This window comes from Marmota flaviventris, chromosome 13 (assembly GCF_047511675.1).
Source record: "Marmota flaviventris isolate mMarFla1 chromosome 13, mMarFla1.hap1, whole genome shotgun sequence".
Taxonomy (NCBI): Eukaryota; Metazoa; Chordata; class Mammalia; order Rodentia; family Sciuridae; genus Marmota; species Marmota flaviventris.
This window is the reverse complement of record NC_092510.1, coordinates 100860773-100883561: the sequence shown is the minus strand read 5'-3', so window position 1 is coordinate 100883561 and position 22789 is coordinate 100860773. Positions and strand designations below refer to the sequence as shown.

Below are 22789 nucleotides of genomic sequence, written 5' to 3'. Positions count from 1 at the left end.
GAGGAAAAACCAGAAGTGCGGGCCTGCCTAAGGCCCAGGTGGGAAGTACCCATCTGTTCCCTGACTCTGCACCTGGGAGAGGTTGTTGTACCAGGGCCCACCCCAGGGTCAGCATCTTGTTTGTAGCAATAACTTTGCTCTCTCTACAAAGCCACAAGACACCGGAAGGCAGAAATTCCATCATTATATATAATGGAGGGGGAATGAATGAAAACGTTCTAGCCACTTTCAACAGATATGTTTGAGAAGTCATTTGGTGTGTGCCAGTTTTCTTGGGGAGAGGATTAGCAAATAGGAGAGTGCTTTGTGAGAAAAATCCAGGGAGACATTGGGAGGTTGCTGGGGAGAAGGCAAACACAGGCAAGGGCAGCTTCAGCCTCCTAGACTCCTGGGTCAAGTGGAGCTGAGAAGCCCAGCTGCCTGCAAATCCACAGGGACACTACAGGTTCACAAGACCGAGATTGTGCTGTGGAACTAAACTCAGTCAAAGACAGAGACAAAAAAAACACAGAAGAGGAAAACTGACTAATGACCAGGTCCAAGTAGGGACAGCCAGAGTGGGCCCTGGAGCCTCACCATGGATATCCACTCCTAGAGCAAAAACAGAACACACACAAGGCTGTGGCTATCACATCTATTAGGGTGTCTTAGCACAGATCATTCTAGGACATTCAGGCAAGAGAAGACTGAGTCCTGAAAAGGCCCACACTAACAGTGGAAGATAAACTCATCCCAATAGATGCACCAGCCCAATACAGGAGCACCAGAAATGCAAACAGACAAGGTAGCACGACGCCTCCTAAAGCTCATAATTCACCAGCAGCCTACTCCAAAGATATTGAAGTGGATGAAATATCAGATAAAGAATTCAAAAGAAGGAGTATAAAAATGATCAATGAATTCCAAGAGAACACAGAAAAGCAACTAAATGAATTAAGGAAGTCAGTATAGGATATGAATCAGAAATTCAATAAGGAGACAGGATATTAAAAAAGAACCAAATAGAAATCTTGGAAATGAAAGACACAATAAATAAAAGAAAATGTTCAGCTGGAAGTCTAATAGAGTAGCTCATGCTGAAGACAGAATCTCAGAGCTGGAAGACAGAGTGGCCAGTCTTAAACATTCAGACAGCATTAAAGAAAAGAAAATAAGTACCATGATCAGAGATACAAGAACTCTGGCACGACATTAAGAGACCAAACTCAAGAATCACTGGAACTGAAGAGGGTTGTGAGATGCAGGCTAACGGAATGACTAACCTTTTTAGGGAAATAAAAATGGAAAAATTTCCAAACTTTGAGAATGAGATGGACATCCAGGTACAGGAGGCACTCAGAACTCCAAATAGACAAGATCCAAAAAGAACCTACTCACGATACATTATAATTAAAACGTCTAACATACAGAACAAGGATAGAATTTTAAAAGCCTTAATGGAAAAATGTCATGTCACATTCCGTGGTAAGCCAATCAGAACTCCAATTTCTCAGCACAAACTCTAAAAGCCAGGAGGGCTGGAACAATGTGTTCCAAGTTCTAAAAGAAAATAACTGTCAACCAAGATGGCTATATCCAGAAAAGCTACCCTCCAAAACTGAAGAATTAAAAACCTGCCAAGATAAGCAGAAACAGGTCCTTTTTGGCTAAAAAAGTAGGACATTGGTCTCACTGTCCACCCACGTTCCTTGCCCCTAGGAACACTGCAGCCTTTTGGCCAGGTCAGAGCCTGCTGCAGTTGTTCTGCTGGGGCAGCAGCCACAGCCGCCTTTCTTTAGCAGTGATTGAAGGCCCACCACTGGCTTTTGTCATCCTGTAGTCCTGTTGTCACGGACATGAGGAAGTCCCATCCTTGGCTCACCAGGACTAACCTGCTGTCTATCCCGACACCAATGGCTTCCCATTGCCTCCAGTGCTCACCTGGGCCTTAGCCAGTGGCATACTCCCGTCTCTCCAGGGAAACAGCAGCCAGCCCTGGGCCTCCTGTGGCAGTTCTAACGTGTGCCTCCTTCATTCTAATCAGTGCCCCTATCCCTCCCTCAATGCTGTGGATGCAGAGGAGCATCCTAACCACTGAAGCAAGGGACACAGAGGCCGAGCTTCTGTGAGCAGGCCACTGTTATCCAGGGCGAGCCATAGGGGTCCTTGCCTGTGTGAAGCCATCACAGCAAGCACCTCGGTGTGGACAGATGGCCACCTCACCCAGCCCTGCGTTCTCAGCACTTAGCCCCAACTCCCAGAGCTACTGGGACTTCAACTCCCAGTGAGCTGAGTAATTGACCTCGAGGAAAGAGGGGAGGGTCAGGATGGACTTGGTAGAGGTCTCCAGGTGAGGGGAGGTCCTCTCCTTCCTGCAGGGGAGGGAACCTCATCTGCTGGCCAGTGGGATTGAAAGGAATTTGGATTCAATTTTCAAGAGCACCCACCCAAAGATCCCCACTCTGGATCTCAGTGTCTCATCAAGAACCCACCTGGGTCTATGAGGTCATGCCAGGCGCTCAGCCTGCATTCCCGGGACTGCACAGCAGCTCTGTGGGACCAGCTGCCACTGACTAGCCAGGAAACAGGGTCCAGAATCCAGACCTGACAGCTCCCCGGGCTGCCTGTGGGACCAGTGGTCTAACACTCCCTCTCCACAACATGAAATGGGGACTTGGATGCAGATGGTTTATTTGGGAGGTGACCCAAAGAAGTGAGGGGAGTGGGACAGGGCAGGGGAAAGGCTACCCATGATGGGGGATGAGCGTGCCATCTGAAGGTGAATCTGGGGAAGAGGGAGATGAGCAAGATTCAGTGAGGAAGGGTCCAGGGCTGTGGTCCACCTTGCTGTGCTCCTGACACAGTGAGAGGGCAACGACACAGAGACCGCACTGGTACGGACCAACACTCCCCACATGACCGCGACAGGCACCGCGGGTGCTCAGCAGGAAAGCGTGGAGTGCCAGATCCCAGGCTCCGAGGACCCACAGAATCAGGAATTCTAGGGTGGTATTTTTAATATTTTGGGTTCTGGGGACTGAACTCAGGGTGCATGACCACTGAGCTACATCCCCAGCCCTTTGGATTTTTTATTTTGTGACAGGATCTCACAAGTTGCTTAGGATATTGCCAAATTGCTGAGGCTGGCCTGGAATTTGCAATCCTTCTGCCTCAGCCTCCCAAGTCACTGAGATCACAGGTGTGTGCCACCATGCCGGGCCCACTGTCTGTGTTTTAACAGGTCCTTCTGGTCTGAGGGGCACAGATGAACCAGGAGGGGACACTGCCCCCACCCCCAGTACAGACAAGGAGCAGCTCAGATGCTGGCACACCCTCCAGGCTTGCAAATAGCATATAATGCTACGCAAGCGTCCAGCCCTGAATCTGTCCTTTCCCCTTACATTCCTCAGACTTTTTCTGGAATAAAACTTAAAGACACATCAAATTGACACTGAGGCTCTTGCTAGTGGTGTCCCCAACATCTCCCCAGCTGTTCTTTCCCTCTCCTCTGCCTTTGCCTGTGCTTAGCCTGGCTGGAGGTGATTAGGCCTAAAGAGGTGGCTCAGCTTGCTACAGACCCCATGAACCCCATCAAAGAGACACATATATACAAATATTTGTTATTTATTTTGAATAAAAAAGTGGCCAAAATAACAACACTAGTGGCTATGCATACAAATACCACATATTTGAGGTTATTTCACATTTATGAAGCTGCCATTATGTACAGCACCACATATTAACAGAAACTTCATTGGACTTTAAGTACTAAATCACACAAACAAACGAGGGGGTCCAAACTGAGTAAGAGCTAAAATTCAATTGTCTTTCATTAACTGTATCAACGGCCAACCAGCTAATAGGTATAGAAGCTGAGGATCCCTTCCCCTTACTTTTAATAATAGCGAAAATAAGATCGCTCCACAGGGTTGGATACTGATGGCGAGTCTCTCCAAATCTCTATTTCTTTTTCTCTATAATTTTCCCCATTTCAAATTTTCCCAGAAGCCTCAGCTCTAATCTTAGATAAGAGCTCAGGGCTGGTTACATTACCTGCAGGAAAAGCAAGCTGAGGAAAGCGAAGGAGGTGGCACAGCCTGCTTCCCCTGGGCAGAGCCAGTGAGCCCCGGGGGAGCTCTGCCCGCCTCCCACACGGCCACAAGGTGCTGGACACGCAGGACGAGCGCCATCAGAGCACCTGCCCAGGAGCCCGTGGCCTCAAGTGAGGCCAGCTGCGGAAACGCAAGGAGAAGGCAGTGGGTTCTCTGGATCTGGAGTTATTCCAAGCAAAATGTGTCATTACTCTTAAAAAGTTTTTTATTTAAACACTAACAGTCTAAGACATACCATATGACTAGATGGTAACAATTAAAAAAAAAAAAAAAGATCTTTCCATGACCTTTAAATCTTCCTTTTTATTTAAAAAAAGTCAGGTGTAAATATACATATAATTCAAAGCCAAGCACAAAGTTTAGCACAGCGCTGGGTAAACATAAAATATATGTCACTATACACAACACAGACTCATTTTTATATACAGTCTTATTTCCGTACAAACAAGCTTGATATTCACTTTCATATATCAAAGTACAAATCTGAGTCAAAGCCTTGAAAAAGACATAATTCATCGACATTTTGCATTTAATTTTGCATTAGTACCCCAGAGAGAGAGAAAGGGAGTGGGGGGGGGCAGAGCTCTCGCCCTGAACCTACGACCCTCATGTCAGCTGGCTGAGAGGGCAAGGACCCAGATCTGCCGCTGCCTCTCACACCGCCGTCCTGGCAGTCTCCCAGCACCTGTTTCTGTGTGAGATTAACAGGGATTCGGGATGAGATTCAGAGCGCTGAGGGTTTTCTCCAACCCACGTACAGAACTTCCACCAGGCTGCCACACTGTAACAATTTCATGGGAGAGCGACACCTTTTCCCCATCTCAAGTCTTTCTTGAGATGAACGAACAAGTCCTCGGAGGCTGCTGGGGGCCTCGACCTGGGTGTCCTCTCCCTGGAGCCACAGACGAGCCCCCCACCCACAGTCAGGAAGGAGGGACAGGGAGCAGCAGGGACAGATGCCTCCACACCAGAGGGGCAGACGCCATGGAAACCCCATTCCTCTGCTAGACAGGCCCGTGGCCACCATACCATGGAACACAGCACAGCAGCAGACGTGAAGCTGCGCCAACCCCCAAGACAACCTGGCCAGAGCCTCCTGATACTGCCTGTTGCTGGGCGGGTAGGCGCTGTGGGACAGCCCTCAAGCTCAGGATAACCCTGCTGGGCGCCAGGACAGGGCTCCAGTGCTTCCTATGGACGCAACGCTGCGTCCCTTTAAGGACAGTTCCACGTGCTCTGGATTCAGGCTGAGCAGCAGACACATCACCTGGCCCGCAGCAGAGGTCACTGCCAAGACTCTCTTAGCCTCCAGAAAGAGCAGCTCCGCGTCCAGGAGCTGTGAGAGCCCTGAGACGGCCTGAGCTCTGAGCGGCCACTGCTGCCTTCACTGAAGACCAGAGCCGTCTGCCTCAGCTGCACCCTTCAACCCGACAGCCAAGGGGGAAGGCCGGGTGAGGACGCGGGGGTCAGGAGCCACGGGAGTCCTGCAGGCTCGGAGAGCACAGGCCGCTGACGGCAGAGCTGCTGTCCACCTGGCTGGCTGCAGGGTGTGACTGGGCACGACCTGCTCGGTCAGCAGAGCCAGAATTTCTGCTGGGGAAGAAAACTATGGGCTGGGAGGCAGGGGAACGGGTGGTGGTAGAGGCCCGATCCTGCGTCCCACAGCCCAGCCCAGCCTCTGGACTCTCTGACCAGGAAGTATCCGTTGAGGAAAACCAGACACAACTCACCCTGTTGTTAACAACTAACACTGTCACCTTCAGAAAGCAGAATGACAGTTTCTTTCAGGAAGGGAGCCCCACCCCGTGGCTGAGCAGTTAGAAAACTTTTTCCCTCATCCATTCTTCTTTCAAAAAAGAAATTTTACCTCTGAACATATCCTACAGCTGAGGGAACTAAAGGAATGGAAAGCAAGAGAGGTCGGGGGCAGAGAGGGGGGACTGACCGACGACACTGACTCCTGTGTCTGCTCCAGGCCTTGTGGCCAACGCCAGCCTAACCAGGGCCGCCCTCCTGCCCTCCAGCACTTCTTTACCTGATACCTCGTAATCAAAACCATGTTCCAATATTTAACTGTCAACCTCCAACATTCTTTCAACCTGATTAACCTCTTAAACCTGCTAATAAGTCCAAATGCATGCTTCAACATCAATATCCTCAAAACTTCCCGGAGGCCGAAGCAGAAGGTGACACTCAACCATGAGCTTGGCCAGGGTTCCAATAACTCCCAACACTGAGAAATAATTGGTAGTTTTGACAGATTTAACAGCAGTAGAAAAGCCTGAGGTCTGGGTATGGACACAAGAGGACTTCAGCATGAATTTCCAGCGTAACAAGCTAAACATTTCTTATGTAGAGTAACAGGAACAAATTAACCCAGGCACAGGTGACACACACATGGAAGTCGGACTCCAGAAACGTGCCGTGGCTTCGAAGGTCTCACCACAGCACCTGCCTCCTGCACTTCAACTGCAGGGCAGCTGGTCTCCCTCCCATTCCTGACACGGTTATTACAGGTACAGCAAAAACCAACTTGAAAGCCACCAGAACAGCCCCGGCAAATTTTAGGAAGATCCAAAGAGGGAGCTAAGTTTAAGTGGAAGGGGCCAGCAGCAGCCCCTTGCCACTCCCACTTTCCAAGGCTGCACGGATCACCACTCCAATGCCGAAACTCCAACTGTTTGTGAGGCTGCCATTAACCCCAAGTCTCTTGTCTGCTCAGCACTGGGGCTGGGGGAAAGGGTGGGAGAGGACCTTCCTACTGGGCATGTGGACACCAGGCAGAGCCTGGACCTGGGCCATGACCCTGCAGAGAGAACCACGTCTAGGAAATCAGTTGCCACATTTATTTTTACAGACACATACTAAATTCCAAGATCCTTTTTAGTTATCGCAGTAGTTAAATTTTCTCGAAAATGCACAACTGCTTTAAATAAAAACTTAAAGTAAGTTTTTAGTGGCAGCAGCATAAAATTCCCCAATAAAGAACAAATTCCTAGAGTCGGGCACGGTGGCACACACATTATCCCTGCAGCTCAGGAGGCTAAGGCGGGAGGATTGTGAGTTCAAAGCCAGCTTTAGCAACTTAGTGAGGCCCTGTTTCTAAAATATAAAAAAGGGCTGGGGATGTGGCTCAGTGGTTAAGTGCCCCTGGGTTCAATCCCTAGTACCAAGAAACAAAAACAACACAAATTCCTATGACTCTAGTCTGGAGCAAAGAACCAGGTGAAACCTAGGATGCCTGATGACCATAGCTGCACTGTCCTCCCATGCTCACCATGCTCACGTCACATGCCCTGTGAACTGGACAGCTGCAGGCACCAGGGCTTCTCTACCAGTCTGACCTGTGCCATGCATGTCCACCATGCTGCTGGGTTCCCCACCATGAACACCGATTTAACAAGCTGGTCCCTCAAGTCTGGACAAACATGATGCTTAAAATCACCACCAAAATGAAAAAAAAAAAAAAAAGCAGAAGAGTCCAGCAAATAGGGGCAGGGGCTGGGGCTGGGGCTCAGTGGCAGAGCACTCGCCTAGCACATGTGAGGCCCTGGGTTCGATCCTCAGCACCACATAAAAATAAAATAAAGGAACTATGTCCACCTAAAAAACATATTTAAAGAAAAAAAAAAAAAAAGAGTCCAGCAAATATATGATTAAGCCTAAGAGACAAAGCAAGCCCTTGAACAGAACAAGACACTCTGGGGCAGTGCTGGAGGGGCCTGCGGGAAGAGATCAGCACAGGTGTGGCTGTCTCGTCCACAGCAGCCAACGGCAGACACAATTTCTGAGTGAGGCAAAATGTCTTTCACTGAGGATACAAAATACAAGCAGGAGACCATGTCAAAATAAAGGCAAAAACCAAAAACAACAACAAAACACAAATCAAAACAAAAAAACCTCACAAAATAAGAGTGAAGAGTTCGTATTTTGAGTTCCCATCCGACCTTCCAGAGCTATGCACCACTTCAAAGTGCAGTCCAGTTAATCAGCACCGATCCCTAGGGCACTTACTCTAAAAACCCAGGAACACTGTGATTCCAGAATGTCTATTAAGCGCAATTAATAGAGACATGAAACGTGACATCTCTTCACAGTCTACAAATACCGATATTCCAAACTCCAAGGAGCTCTGCAGAGCAGGAATCCCAGGCTCTGCTCAACTCAGCCGCCCACATCTATGGCACTAGAACTCTCACTGCTCTCTCTCCAGAACTCCCTGAACAGACTCCTCCACTGGATACTCAAGTCACCATCCAGCAGTGTTGACATTAAAAATACTTAAATTCTAATTTTCCAAAGAAGAAAGCATTTTTCCTCTTTGCACAGCATCTCATCTGGGTTGCACAGATGGGTGAAGCGGGCACTGTCACCCTCACATATGTTAAGGAGCAGGATCAGCAAATCTGATGATACGGAGACGATCAGAAACACATCACAACTGTTGGCTTCGAACAGTCACTTGATTGTGTGATACATTAAAACTGATTCAGTCTTGGCTTCAACTTCTTAAAAAATATAGAATTTTAAAGGAAAATGTTATCCATATGCATGAGAAACAAGAGTCAACTGGACACAGATCTGCAGCTATGCACTGGGAGCAAAACATCAGCCCACACATTGTTTTAATACTTTTAATATCTGTTGGTGCGTGGAATGCACGGACCAGGCTATTCAAGCCCTCTAGAGCCATGGGCTGCCTCAGACCAAAAAAGGATAAGACCTAACTCAGCCCAGAAGGCCCTCACACAATTCTCTACCAGAGACCACCAGGTTCCTAGATTCCATAGGACAATTTTTTGTTCAAACTGTTTTCATCAAGACACTTGAAAGTAAACGTTCCTCATTGGGTAAGGAGCTGGGGGACCACGTCCATCTCAAAATGATACCAAGCCTTCAATCACTTGAAAGATATCTTTTAGTCCTGGAGATGGTGTGCGCTGCCCTCCCAGAGAGGCCCTGGCGACGGTTAGGAAGAGCACCTCTCCACGCAGTCGGCTTCCTCCAGCGCACGGCTTCCCATGCTCTGGAATGCTCCACAGCTCACGCCCTTCTGCCCTCCACTACTGCATTCAGAAGACAGGAGAATCACAGAAAGGACAGGGGCTCTGCAGCAACCTCTTAATCCAGTCAGGATCTGCAGAAGGAAGATGAGAGGCGTCAAGCACAGGCCTAGAGCAGGCCCAAACAGGATGCGTGCTGAACGGCAGCATCAAGACCACATTCTGGCCCCAGTTCTGCAATGACCATATGTCCCTAGACAAAGCACCCTACTCTTTGGGCTTAAGTTTCCAACATTCTACAAGCCCTGGTCAGTCCGCAGTGACAGAGCAGCAGCCAAGATCCACTTTGCTCAAAGTAAAGGCAGTGTGCACTTAACACCACACACTCCAGGGACCATTTCCTAATCAGTTCTGGCTTCACAGCAACACTGTGAAGAGGCTGGATCCTGCTCTGTCCCTGACAACGGACACAGCAGTGTGGAGCCCAACCCAGCCATGACGTGGGGTGCTAGCACTAGCACACTGCCCACCCACACTTCCTTGCCCCCTGGATGGGAAAGCACTCACCTTCTGGGGCTGGGTGCCGAGCGATGCTGTCATGGAGCAAACACCGTCTGTATATCAAGCTCTGGCAGGACTGGTAGGTTAAAAAGCACCTGAGAGAAGAGCGATTGTACTGTCAGGGCAGGGGCGAGCCCGGGTCCCACCAACACTGGGAAGGCGGCAGGGGCTGAGGGCAGCTCCAGCATGGTTATGGCAACAACGCGCCCTACCCTAGTGCCCCTCGGGGCAAACCTGCATCACCTGCACTGAGCAAGAGGGAAGTGGCCTGTCATGTTACTGACCAGAGACACACTGCCTCCAGGCCAGATACTCACTGCAGCTGCTGTGTGACTGCAGCACTGGGAGGATTTAATCTGTCATCCCTGACTATTCTCAATTCTTATTACGTTAAAAAAAAAATTGAGCACACTGTTACACGGAAGGTCATTCTTGTTAGTCACTGCTAGGCTTAGGTAGAAGCACTATCTTTAAAAACCTGACAGCTATGAGGAAAACCCGAAGGGCACCAATGATTCAATTCCACCCAACAGGTCCTCACCAAGCATCTACCAAGACCAGGCCAAAGGGGCAAGTGGAGGCCATGAGGTGGTCAAGGGTGCAGGTGGGCCCTGGAGGTCGTCTCCCCAAAGGCTGTAGTTTTCCCTGAGCAATTAGGGAGCTGGGAATACAAACAGGAGAGGGTTAAGGGAAGGGGCTCCAAGCAGATTCACCTGGAGTGAAGACCTGAGCATATGGTGGAACAGCCCACCTGAGAGAAGCTAGCACCCAACCTCATGGAGAGAGACCATGCGGAGGTACTTTGGCACTATTTTAATCAACAAAATGGAAAACAACTTTTGTGAAAGAGTGTCACCTAGGAGGGGTTGACACACAGAGGTCACACGTGGACTCTGGAGCCAGCAGGCCAGGCTCTGAGCTCTGCCACAAACCACCGGTGTGACTGGGGCAAATTCACTCACTCTTGCAGCGCAGTGTCCCGTCTATAGATGTGAACAACGTGGCATCTCCTGCGTGGGGTTTTTAGGAGGTACAGTGATGTAAGACACATCACTGCTGAGACTGTGCCTGGAAGGTTGTCAGTGCTCAAGAAATGTTCTTTTTACTATAAACCGAAAGTCTACCATAAGCTTGTTTCATATTCTGAAGAAATAAAAAAGAAAAAAAAACCAAAGTCCGAAGAGTAAAATCAGAATCAGAACAAAACAAAACAAAAACAAAAAGACACCTTCCAATAAAGGAATAAATCACAGAGCGTTCACACATGGAGAACCCTAGCGCTGTTACACACGGGGCCGCGGTACCAATGCTGACAACACGTGCAGCACGCAGCCTGGTGGCCAGCTGGCAGGCTCTAACAGCCCCTCAGTTAGTGTCTACTGAGGGCCTCCACACACCAGGCACAGTTTCAGAAAGAGCTGTGATCAAAACACCAAAGTCCCTGTCCTCATGGAGTTTCCCTGTCCACAGGAAAGAGAAGAAGTAGACAAACGTAACATGCCACATAACAGTGACCATGGAGGAGGGAGCAAGGCGGGAAGAGGGTGCCAAACGCGGGAGGGAAGGGGGTCAGCAGGCACTACAACTTTAGCCAGTGAGTCGGAGGGCCGAAAAGGGGACTTCTGAGGAAGGCACATGATATCTGCTGGAAGAGCCTACAGGTGGAGGGGTCAGCCCCACAAATGAGCCAGAGCAGGTGTCCCTCACGGACCTGAGGAAAGAGTCCAGGTCACTTGGAATGCAGAGAGCGACAGAGAGGTCAAAGCGAGGAGGCGGGGAGGAGGGCCCTGGTGTGTGGAGCGCTCGAGTCACTGAAAGGAATCAGCCCCGCACATCAGAACAGTTTGTTCAGAGGGCTGCAGGAGCTGACCATGTCTGGACAGGATCACGGTGACAACTAGGCTGAGAAGACTGTCGAGGCAGGGAGGCAGGCGGCAAGACCAGGGGAGACAGCTACGATCTGTGGGCCAGAGACAGGGCAGAGACGGAGCAGTGAGACGAGGCTGGGCCGTGTGAAGCGCTTGCAACACCCCCGAGAGGCCGATCAGCAGTGAGGTCCCAGGTCCAGAGGGAGGCCAGAGACATGAGCTCCCCAGTCATGGCTGGGGTGCAGGCCTCCAGGAGGCTGAGAGGAGGACAGGCCCCAGACCCACATGGAGGGGAGGAGGAGAAGAGCAGGGGAGAGCCAGGTGAGGAAGCAAGGACTGTCCAAGAGGCTCACAGTTGGTATAGACTATGAGGATGGGAGGAGAAAGGCTTCTACCTTTCATTATAAATTCAACAAACAAAAAATGTGCCAGGAGCACACATAAACTCATCCATTCAACAGACAATATTTTGTAATAATGATTTAGGAACTTCTCACTACTTTAAAGGAAAACAGTACAACCAAAGCAAACTGGAAACCTCTATAAACCAGGCAGCAAGTCTGTCCTTCAAGGTCCTGCTCCAGTCAGACTGAGGAGGAGTCCACACCAGGCTTCAGACTGCAGATCTCCTCTAATGTAGTGGTGGGCGACACGTAATGAGGTCACCTATTCTTGGCCACAGTGGCTCACGCTACATAACACTGAGAAATGAGCAAGAGCAGGGGTGAGATACCGGCTTACCGGAGCCAGATGTGCCCATTAGAGCAGACGGCCTGCTTGCGATCTGTGAACGGCAAGATCTCTTTACACAAGCTGCAGTGTTCAGGGAAAGTCTGTTTGTTCATCTTCTTTGAGATGTGTCCGATCAGCACCTAGCGAGACAAAGTGGTCAGCGGTCAGCAGTGGTTGCAGGTGTCCTGAAGCAAAACCTGCTATGAGGAGACAGCCACTCAGGGCTGAATGGAATCCTTCACTTCCACACTAGCCAGGCTTGCTGTCAGACAGGAAAGCTGCACCTTGGACATGTCAACTGACTGAATAAAACAAACACATTCAGGTACCTTGTGACCACAGGGTGAACCAGGACCATTACGGGAAAAACTGTGAGGACCAAACTCACACTACTTGCCTTGCTTTAGTTGCTCCTGTCTGAAGCAAGGATTTAGCTGTTATTAATAATGTTTTGACAGTAACCTCCATACAAAATATTGAGTGACACTGCCAACTTTATAGAACTCTACAAACGTTTAGCCTTTGAGAAAGGCTTACGAGTACAAGAGTCAGGATTAAAAAATAATTTTCCTTCTGATGGCCCAAGACCCACGACTGAGCCAGTCAGGCAGCCTGCCTCTGAGGTCCAGACACCCGCTGCAGAGGCCTGGCAAGACGCGCCTTGGGAGGGCAGGAAGCAGAGTGAGATGGGGGGGCGGGCGGCGGCACCCTAGGCCTTGCCCTCCTCTAGCTTTGCTTCCCTCTACTGTTAAGATCATACTCTTCAAAACAAAATCTGAAAAACACAAATCCACTTCATTATTTTCTTCTTTCCTTCCCTTTTTGGGGTGTTAGGGGTTAAACCCAGGCCTTGCACATGTCAGGGAAGCACTCCACCCCTGAGCCATAATCCCCAGCTCTTTTATTTTGAGACAGGATCTCACTAAGTCGCTTAGGCTGGCCTGGAACCTGGAGTCCTCCTGCCCTTAGCTGGGATTACAGGCATGTACCACGGCCCAGCCATCATTTTACTGGGAAAAAAATGAAACAAAACCTCTCTTGTATCTCATTGGGAAGCACAGGACGTGCCAATCCTTTAGAACCACTTTTTCTAACTAGCATAGTGCCTTTCCAAATTTTGAATCCATTTATACTTCTTGTGAAGAATCTGTAAGATTTTGGATTAATTCACTAAAATTAGTTCACTTAAATTTCAAAGTAGCTCAGTAGCAAACTGCTTGTATAGCATGTAAGAGGCCCGGGTTCAGTCCCCAGAACTACCAAAAAACCAAAAAGGATCTAACTTAGGACCAGTCATAGACATGCCAAGCCAGCCCAGAGTTCCTGCAGTGCAGATGCACCTAAGACTACTGTGGGGTGCTCTCCGTGGCTTCCATCACAAAGCCCAACTATTTCATCTGACTCACTCTCAATGGGGCTCATAGTTCTTCATGAAAGACAAATATTGGTTCTTGGGGGACAAAATATCCTTAAAAAAAAAAAAAAATGATGAACCCAGGCACTTAACCACTGAACCACATCCCCAGCCTTTTAATTTTTTTTATTTTGAGACAGGATCTCATTAAATTGCTTACAGCTTCACTAAATTGCTGAGCTGGCTTTGAACCTACAATTCTCCTGCCTCAGTCTCCTGAGCCGCTGGGATTACAGATGTGTGTCACCATGCCCAGCCTTAATCTTAAGTATTCAAGTGCGCATATATATATAAATAGCAGGTAAACAAACAATATATCTGTCGTATTAACATTTCATGGGCAGGAATAACCAGGAAAAAAAGAACACTCCAGGGGAAGGTGATAATAAACGAAAGGTTGAGAAGCACAGTCTGCCAGGCAGGAATCTCAGAGGTGGTTCATGACCACTGGTAAGAACAACATCCCAGGAGGGAGGATTTTCTTCCTGGTCCATGGTGCAAACACTCAGGCATTGAGCTACAGCCCAGCCCAGACCTTCAACTAAAAAGGCCCTCAATTGAAGTACACAGTTAAGATTTTAAGACGCAGAGTGCACTGTCTGCAGTCAGAATGCAGTTGGTATAGCCAGGTAGGTATAATCTTTCCATTTTTCAGACTGGCTTTGCTGGAACCAACCAGCTAGACACAGCTTCCCAAGTCCACACAGCATCTAAACCAGAATTATAAACTAATAAGAACGAACTTCATTACTCATTCTCCACAATGCTTTTGCCATCTCAATGACCCTCGAGTCAGTCCCATGACATGATGACAACCAGAACACTTTCCCAGGCAATTGAAACATAAGGAAACACTGCTTAAAAGCTGACTTTTAAAGTAGAAAAGTCAGTTACATGACCAGCGCACCTTGGCCACTCTGAGGGTCGCTGCAGACATCTTGGCAGTCATTTCAGGAAGGACAAGTGTCACTGCCAGCAAGAAAATGTAATGAGTGATTTCTAAATGATTTAACATTAAGGATGAAGACACTTGAATTTTCTGTTTTCAAATAATACTTGTTAAATGAGACTTGAGGCAGTGAGAACAGAGCTAGTCTTCAGAGCAAAAGGCCAGGCTATGGTTCTGAACACCTGTGCACACAGCATGCTCCTCGGAGCTGCGTTCTTGGTATCTCAGCAGATGCTAGCTGCTAGGATGCTTCCCTGGCAGAGACATCTGGGTGACAAAGGCACATTTCTCTTCTGTAGGGAGTTTTCAGAACCCTCAGAAATGGCTACCTGCACAGGGTCCCTTAAGAGGAACAGAGAGTATGCAGTGTCCCCAGGCTTGGGATCCTGGTGTTCTCTCAGGGACCCCAAATGCCACAGAACATGTTTTATATAACACTGAAGACCGTTCCAGTGCCAAGAAAAAGATAATACTCAGTTTTTTGTAAAAACAAAATATATATGTTTCCTTTGTGTGTTTTGGCAAAACCAGAAGGCCTCTTTGAGTCCTTTAAAACCAAAAATGTGCCCCCTACCTAGAACTTGTGTAAAACAGGATGGGCAGGGAGTAAGGCATGGAACCTCCACCACACTGCTCTCTGTTCACACAGCCTCCCCAAGCTCATCCACAGCCTGGAAAGCTCCTCTGGCAAGCCCTGAGCCCCAGCCCAGGCCACCATAAGGAAGAACCCAACATTCTTTGTGTACTAAGAAAGTGTCCTTGCATTTAACCCCTATTTCCTCTTTGTTTCCCTAACCTCATGCCAATCAATTACCTACAAAGTGCCAACATGAAAGCTTAGCTCTAGCGACTCAATCTGCCACGTGTCTCTCAGAAAGGGAGCAGACGTGACGGTTTTGGGAAACACCTACCCGAGCCGTTCTGTCCTCGTACTCTTCGTCAGACATTAGAAAGTTGCAGAGCCCTCTGGTGGGGATGCTGGTGTTCTCCGTGATCCAGGTGTGCAGGTACACTTCCCCCAGGACGCGCTTCATGTGCTCCCTGGTCAGGTGCATCTCCACAGCCTCGATCTTCCCTTGGATCTCAAGGAGCTTCTCCTCCACTGCCTCGTGGCCTCCACTGTCTCCCGATGGGGGCAGTGAGTCGTCTGTGGGCTCCTCTGCTTCGCCCTCTCTGCTCCTCTCCTGCAGGCCTGGCTTAGTCACCTGCCTGGAAGAGGTGCCCTCTTCTTGCTGCTCATCCTCTGCATTGCCCATCCCAGGAGAGTCAACGATCAAGATTTTTGAGTCTTCATGGGCAGGTTTCCATAAGGCTTCTGAAGGAGTTTTCTGCATTGACTGGTATAAAATCCTCAGGAGAAAAAGCTTAAAACGCCAAAAATAGGTGACTCCACTGCTTTCGATCTTTTTTTCCAAAGCTTCATGTAAAAACTGAGGGATATGTTTATCTTTTAAAATTTTCCAGCGTACTAGGTCTATTAAATCTACCTGCTTAAAGAGGTTCTGCACTGAAGACTCCAGGAGCTGAGCAGCTGCCTCCTCAAAGGTTTTGAGAGTAACGAACTGGACCTGATAATTTTTGTTGACAGGATGAAGGCCATTGACCATGCCTTCAGTTGTGATGATGGCCAGATACGCACCACACGGGCTTACTGCTATCCCATGAGTCCTCACTGAGCCAAACACATCTGAGAGTTTAATTAACTGGTGCTCGAACTTTAATGCGACATCTGTGAAGATGGGAATCAACTGCCTCACCTTCCCATCGCTGGAACAAGTGTACACGGTTCCGTTCTGTTTGTCTGCAGTCATGGAGACAATGGGCAGGGAGTGAAGGCCTGTGACGTGGGAATTGTGAACATTCAGACCTGCCTTGGAGATCAAAAGAAGACACCAAAACACGTAGGACCCTCTTGCAGCCACCACCAGGCTGCAGCTGCACTTCTGGTAGGGGTGATAAAGCGGCACGCACTTAATGCTGTGCACAGGCAACTGGTCCATTTCTTTCCACAAGACAACAGGCTGCCTCAAGGTGAAATAGCCCTTGACTGCTTTGAGATTGACAGGGAGAATTTTTACGGGTCCAAAAGCACTCCCCACAATAAGGCCACTCATTTTCCGATTATTGTGCTCATATTCCCACCAGAATAAAACACTAGGGGAGCTGATTCCAGACTCAATCGTGTTGCATGAGGAGATGGACTCCTTTCCTACAAAGGGCAGCTGAAATTGCCACACGGCAATGTTACCGTTCTCAAAGAGGACAGCCAGGAGCACGCTGCCCACGTCCCGGCACTCATTGTTGTGCTTGACCTGCTGAGTGGTGCAGATGCCCGACCACTCCATTCTGACTGGGGTCTGCATGCTGTGCCTCCTCTGAAATTCAGCAAAATCCCCGAGATTTCCCTCTGGAGCCTCATTTTTAGAGAGCCTGTAACTGGTCTCATAGAGACGCTCTCCATAAATCTCAGTCAGATCAACCAGCTGGACCCACTGGAGTCTGTTGAGGTTCACCTGGACAGTCAGGCGATTGTCCATGGTCAGCGCTGCCAAGAGGCACCTGCCATTTGCATCACAACCCATGGGAGACCAGCTGGTGTATTTGAACCCTCTCATTGGTGGCAAGGCCTTCCCCTCAGGGTTGAACACCCTATCCAACATGAAAGTCTGGCTGATGGTGGGGTCTTTAGAGCTGGCAAATTTCTCCTTGCACTCAGCAACTTCTGATTTTGAGCCAACCTGAAAATAAGAGAAACAGAAACTATCAGATAAATGTTCACTTGTATTAACTGAGTATTTATGATAACATACATAATAATTTGATGTCAAGTCCATTAATTTTGGCATTAAACACATTTAAAAGATCATGTCCAAAGACTGAGTATTTACATAAAGAAATAGCAATTATTTTTTATTTTTTAGTCGTAGTTGGACACAACACATTTTTTTTTTTTTTAATATTTAGTTTTAGTTTTCAGTGGACATAACATCTTTATTTTATTTTTATGTGGTGCTGAGGATCGAACCCAGCACCCCGCGCATGCCAGGTGAGCGTGCTACCAGGTGAGCCCCGGACACAATACTTTTAATTCATTCATTTTTTTTTTTGTAGTACTGAGAATTGAACCCAGCACCTCCCAGGTGCTAGGTAAGCGCTCTACCACTGAGTCACAACCCAAGCCTCACAGTAATTTTTTTAATTTTAATTTTTTTTACTTGTAGATGGACCTTTATTTTATTAATTTATTTATATGTGGTACTGAGGATCAAACCCAGTGCCTCAAGCACTCTACCACTGAGCCATGATCTCAGCCCCACAGTAATTGTTTTTTAAGGGCCAGAATAAATGTCATTATTCACAGACTGGTTCCCATATGCTTCTTGACAAAAGCAACAAAATGTAGCTGATTCTTAAGAGAGAATGGAGTACTCAGCTGAGCTTGTCACAGAACAGTACAGGTGCTAAAAACTTATAAAATATGTATCCATATTCATCTTTGATACAATTAGATACTAGAATTTTTATAATACCCTTACAATACAAACCCTAATTTGCGAACTACCCTGAGGGCTGGCACCAACTGCTCTCATGCTATACAGTAAGATGGCTCCAATCAGACTACTCTGCCTCTAGTTCTTGAACATTCCCTCCACTGCTTCACTTTGACCCCTTGCCTAGTCCGTCCCCTATCCAAATCCCACCCAGCTTACCAGGCCTGATTCTAGGAGGCCTTCCGAGATTATTCTAGCTATCATTCACCTCTCCCTTCTCTAGGTCCATACATAACGCACTAACAACGCCTACCAGTATGATGGCAAGTTCTTTATAAAGACTTTTAAGGGGATATTAAACGTGGAGGAAGAGGTAAATGACAAAACAAAAACTATAAAAAAGTGATTTGGAGCCATGAAATAGCCAGAAAAAGCAGAGGTGAACCAAAAGATGGTTTGTTATGCTGGAAGCATAAGGACTTCTTAAGAGAAATGGAGAGAGAAAGAAAGTAGTATCTTGCAATTCTTTAGTGTCAATCTCCTTATTAATAGAGACTGATCTTCAAACTTGAAAGGGCAAAACAGGACTAAAAGAGTTCAAGTCTCAGACATATATGAATATAATAAAAGCCACTTTAAGTAAGTCCCCAAGCACAGAAGAATTACACTCTGGAACACAAAAAGAACTTGGAAAACATTAACTCAGAACTACAAGCTGCATTCTGGGTAAAGCTTAGACAACTGGAGACCTGTCAGAAAACCAGAGTGCAACAATAGTCTAAGAAGATTCCCCAAATGATGAACACAGGCAAGCTAATAAGCCTGATTAGGAATAAAATTTGTCAGCATATTAACAAATGAACAGTGAGTGCATGACGCAGCAGCAATCATTAGAAACTAGCAAGAGATACCTGGACGAGTCTTTTTCTCCTTCCTGCTAACACTGCCAGATAAAAGTTGCCCACCTAATGAATTAGTTGGCTAACTTTTCCTAAAGTGATTCACAGAACACTACCCCGCTAAACTGCTTCTTGAAAACAGTTCTATGTCCAAATAGCTTTGGAAATACAAAACATTACATATCATTCCTCCTTTAAAAGTCATAGACTTTCAAAGTACAGACTTGTTTAACTAGAGTTAGCCAAAAATAAAAAATAAAAATTTAAAGTAGGACCTTTTGGGGGAGTTGCCATCCTAAAGAACACTCTGGAAACAGTGTTTTAGGCAGCACATCTTGATTTTAGAAACATATTTAAGATAATTTCTTGGACAGATATAGACCCACGGACAGCGACAGACTAGAAATCCCAATGAAATGAGCTGTAGGTGGCTACATGGGTAGATACAATGAAACACACCATAACAAAGCACAGCATCGAATGAAATCTGAACCATGATCCCATACTTCATGTTCAAATGCTTGTTCCATTATACTCCAGTTCCACGACTGTGTGCAAATTGCTTAAACCTTCTGGTCTTAATTTTCTCATTTACAAAATAATAATAATACATGTCTCAGAAATTTAACTAAATCAAAATATGTAATACACATTAGTGTTTGATAAACATTGTCTGTGATGATTATTATTAGTATTCTCTGAGGATTAAGTGACTGTTAATGAGACCTAATAGAAGTATGTAAAATGTAGGGTACATACAAAGTGGTGCTGTCACTAGGGAAGAGATGTCACTGGAGAAGGATCTCGAGGAGTTTTTGGAGAAGGGGGCCTCAACTCAGGACAAGTGGAGTCCTTAATGAAGGTGACAAAAATTTCAACATGTGTCTGTAGAGGCATAGAGATTTACTTAGTAAAGCAAGGAGTACACATTCAAAGGAGAATGTGGGCCATCTTCGGAGTAAGAGATGTATTCTGGGGGTTCCTGACTCTTCTTCATAGGTAACTTGGTGAGAGGTGGGTATGGGAAGGTGTGTGGGGATGACCTCAGGCTGGGTATCCATAGGAACCTTGGGATGACCCAGTTTCCATTATTTGACAGGAAGCATTGGAAGGTCCTCTAAATAATAGGATTTTATTTGTTTGTACCAGGGATTTAACCCAGGAACACTAACTATTAGCTACAACCCCAGACCTTTTTATTTTGAGATAGAATCTCCTTAAGTTGCCTTAGGACCTCACTAAGTTGCGGAGGCTGGCTTTGAACTTGTGATCCTACTGCTTCAACCTCCTGAGCCACTGAAAATTATAGGTTTCTTAAAATGTCAGCACCCAAGAAAATAACTTAGAAATAGGCTGGTCATAAATGTTTGAACTGTTAAATATCTGCAGATTTTCCTAAAAGAAATTCATAATCTAAATAACAGAATCAGCAAAAGCCTAAAAAGGGCTCAGCATGTGTCTGAGTGTAGGAGTGCTAAACACTGTAACTGTGATCCAGGTTGCAGACTGCCTGTCATTTGGGTCAGAACAAAAGCAAAGTTGGACAACACTGAGTATATTTAAGTCTGCAGGGATCATCAATGGGTTGAGCCATCAAAGTGCTGATGGACGGTTACATCCTTACCATTACGCCAGTTTTATCCCATGAGGCCTCTTCATGTCAGCTCTCTATCAAATCATGAGAGGGCTAAAGAAGGATTTCCTGGTACTATTTAAATAGTGGTGGCAAATGTCCAATGTGGCAAGATGAGTCAAATTTAAAATATCCCAAGGATTTAAGGATATCTTCACATTCACACTCAGGTTGTGTTTGAAACTTGAATTAAGTTTGCTAAAAAGCAATAAAGGCTACTGACACTCTACCTACAGTGAGTGACTCAGATTCAGAATGGCTGTCCAGAGTTCAGTAAAACTTTACTTTCCAATTATCCCATCTCTGTCTGTGGACGTGATCTTTATGGTGGGTATCACTACCTGTTACTGCATTATTATTTGTTCATAACCAGCCAAAGAATCTCAGCTCCATGAGGGCAGGCACTTACTCAATCAGTGGTGAATAACTATATAATACACTTTGACAGGACGCTTACTGTACTTAAGAACACACAAATCTGTAAAGGGACAAGGAAAGTTTTCATATTTCTTTTTTTAATTTATTCTGATTTATTATATCTGACAGCAGAATGCAATTCAATTCATATTATACAAACAAAGCACAATTTTTCATGTCTCTGGTTGTACACAAAGTAGAGTCACATCATTCATGTTTTAAGTCTTCATATTTCTAAGCCACTAAAATGAACAAAGTAAAACAAAGTAAAAGTCTTACTATTAAAAACCTGATTAAACCACAAAACTTGGGGCTGGGGATGTGGCTCAAGCGGTAGCATGCTCGCCTGGCATGCGTGCGGCCCGGGTTCGATCCTCAGCACCACATACAAACAAAGATGTTGTGTCCGCCGAAAACTAAAAAAAATAAAAATATTAAAAAAACAAAACAAAACAAACAACAACAACAAAAAACAACAAAACTTTAGAAACTCTACTTAAGTTGAGGTGAACTTAGGTTTTAAGAAGCTGAAAGTACCAAGTTTATACAGAGACCTTGGACTTGAAAGTTAAAGCACTGCATCTGTTTCCAGAGGCTTTTGCAGTGCACATCCCGAAGATTTTCAGCTAGTAAAGAAAAACTAGAGTATAAACCCCGAGAACCAGTGTTTACCTTTGGGCCCCAGGTGTGACATAAGGATCATTCACAGCAAAACCGCTGAACCGGTAATACAATGGAAAGGACCAGTTTTTCTTCTCCAAAGCAAAAGCGGCGCGAGAGGACGCGACACAGTAAACAAAGCCAGCCCAGGGCCTCGGGGAGCCGGGCCCAGACAATAGGAGCAAAGCTAGGGGCAGGTCCGGGGTTGGGTCAACAGGGGGTGGAGTCTCAGGAGCACGGCGGAGGGCAATCAGCGCCAGCAGCCCGCCAGAAGCAGGGGCGAAGCCAGGGCCGCGGGACCCGGCGGGGGCCCAAGCCCGGGGTGATCCTGCCACGGCGCCGGCAGCCGCGGGCTAGCTCGAGTTCTCCCAAGCGGCGGCGACCCTCACCCTCGGCCTGCGAGGCCGTGCGAGAGGCGCCCCCCGCGCGCTCGGGACGCGCGGCGACCCCGCCGGGCGCACTTACTTTGAGCAGGCAGCTGTTGAGAGGGGCGGGCACCGAGGTGCGGTGGATCACCAGGTCCTGGCCCGGGTTGTGCACGTCGCAGATGAGCTCCAGCACGGCGATGCTGCGGGCCGTGGACACCGACACGCGGTGGTCCTCCGACCAGGCCAGCGGCTCCAGGCCGCTCACCGCGTACTGCAGCTTCACGGCCGGTTCCCGCCGAGTCACCATGAGGCGGAACGAGGCGCTGGGCCCAGGGGCCGCGTCCGTCGCCGGGTCCTTCCCGCCCCCCTCGCCCTCCTCGTCCTCGGGCGGGGCGGCCCCGTCGACCGCGGGCCCCAGCCGGGCCTTGTCGGCCGCGTTCATGTCCCCTCCGCGCAGAGGTCGGCTCCCGGCGCGCGCAGCCCGCGTCGCCGCCCCGCGGCCGCCCCCGCCGCGCGGCCACCGCCCCCAGCGCCCTCCGCGGAGGCCTCCTCCGCTCAGGCCGCGAGCGCCGCCGAGCCAGGAAGGACCCCGCGTTGCCAGGCGACCAGCCCTGCCGGGCGGCCACGACACTGCCTGTCTGGAAACCGCGCGAGCTTGCGGCCGCCTCGAGCCTCCCGCTGCCGGCGGCCGGCCGGGCCCTCG

General features: G+C 47.9%; 1 protein-coding gene across 2 annotated transcripts; it reads right to left on the bottom strand.

The window, feature by feature from the left end:
• Positions 1-4374: 4374 nt before the first annotated feature.
• Positions 4375-22588, bottom strand: Gtf3c4 (general transcription factor IIIC subunit 4). Of its 2 annotated transcripts, none has more exons than XM_027942495.2 (5): positions 22184-22588; positions 15530-17356; positions 12265-12395; positions 9662-9750; positions 4375-9228 (listed from the first exon to the last, which is right to left on the bottom strand). In XM_027942495.2, exons 1-5 carry the CDS (start codon positions 22526-22528, stop codon positions 9164-9166), a joined length of 2457 nt encoding a protein of 818 aa, XP_027798296.1. In that variant the 5' UTR covers positions 22529-22588; the 3' UTR covers positions 4375-9163. The 2 variants fall into 2 exon arrangements, 1 of the variants encoding a protein (XP_027798296.1); XR_011704181.1 differs by lacking the exon at positions 4375-9228 and adding an exon at positions 10618-10798 and having other exon boundaries at positions 9668-9750.
• Positions 22589-22789: the final 201 nt, after the last annotated feature.

Excerpts from the sequence above, each read along its gene's own strand:
- Gtf3c4 (XM_027942495.2), bottom strand. The coding sequence starts at position 22,528 with ATGAACGCGGCCGACAAGGCCCGGCTGGGGCCCGCGGTCGACGGGGCC. Across the intron at positions 17,357-22,183 it reads TCAACAGCTGCCTGCTCAAA|GTTGGCTCAAAATCAGAAGT; the intron begins GTAAGTGCGCCC and ends TCTTATTTTCAG. Across the intron at positions 9,229-9,661 it reads TCGGCACCCAGCCCCAGAAG|ATCCTGACTGGATTAAGAGG; the intron begins GTGAGTGCTTTC and ends TTCCTTCTGCAG.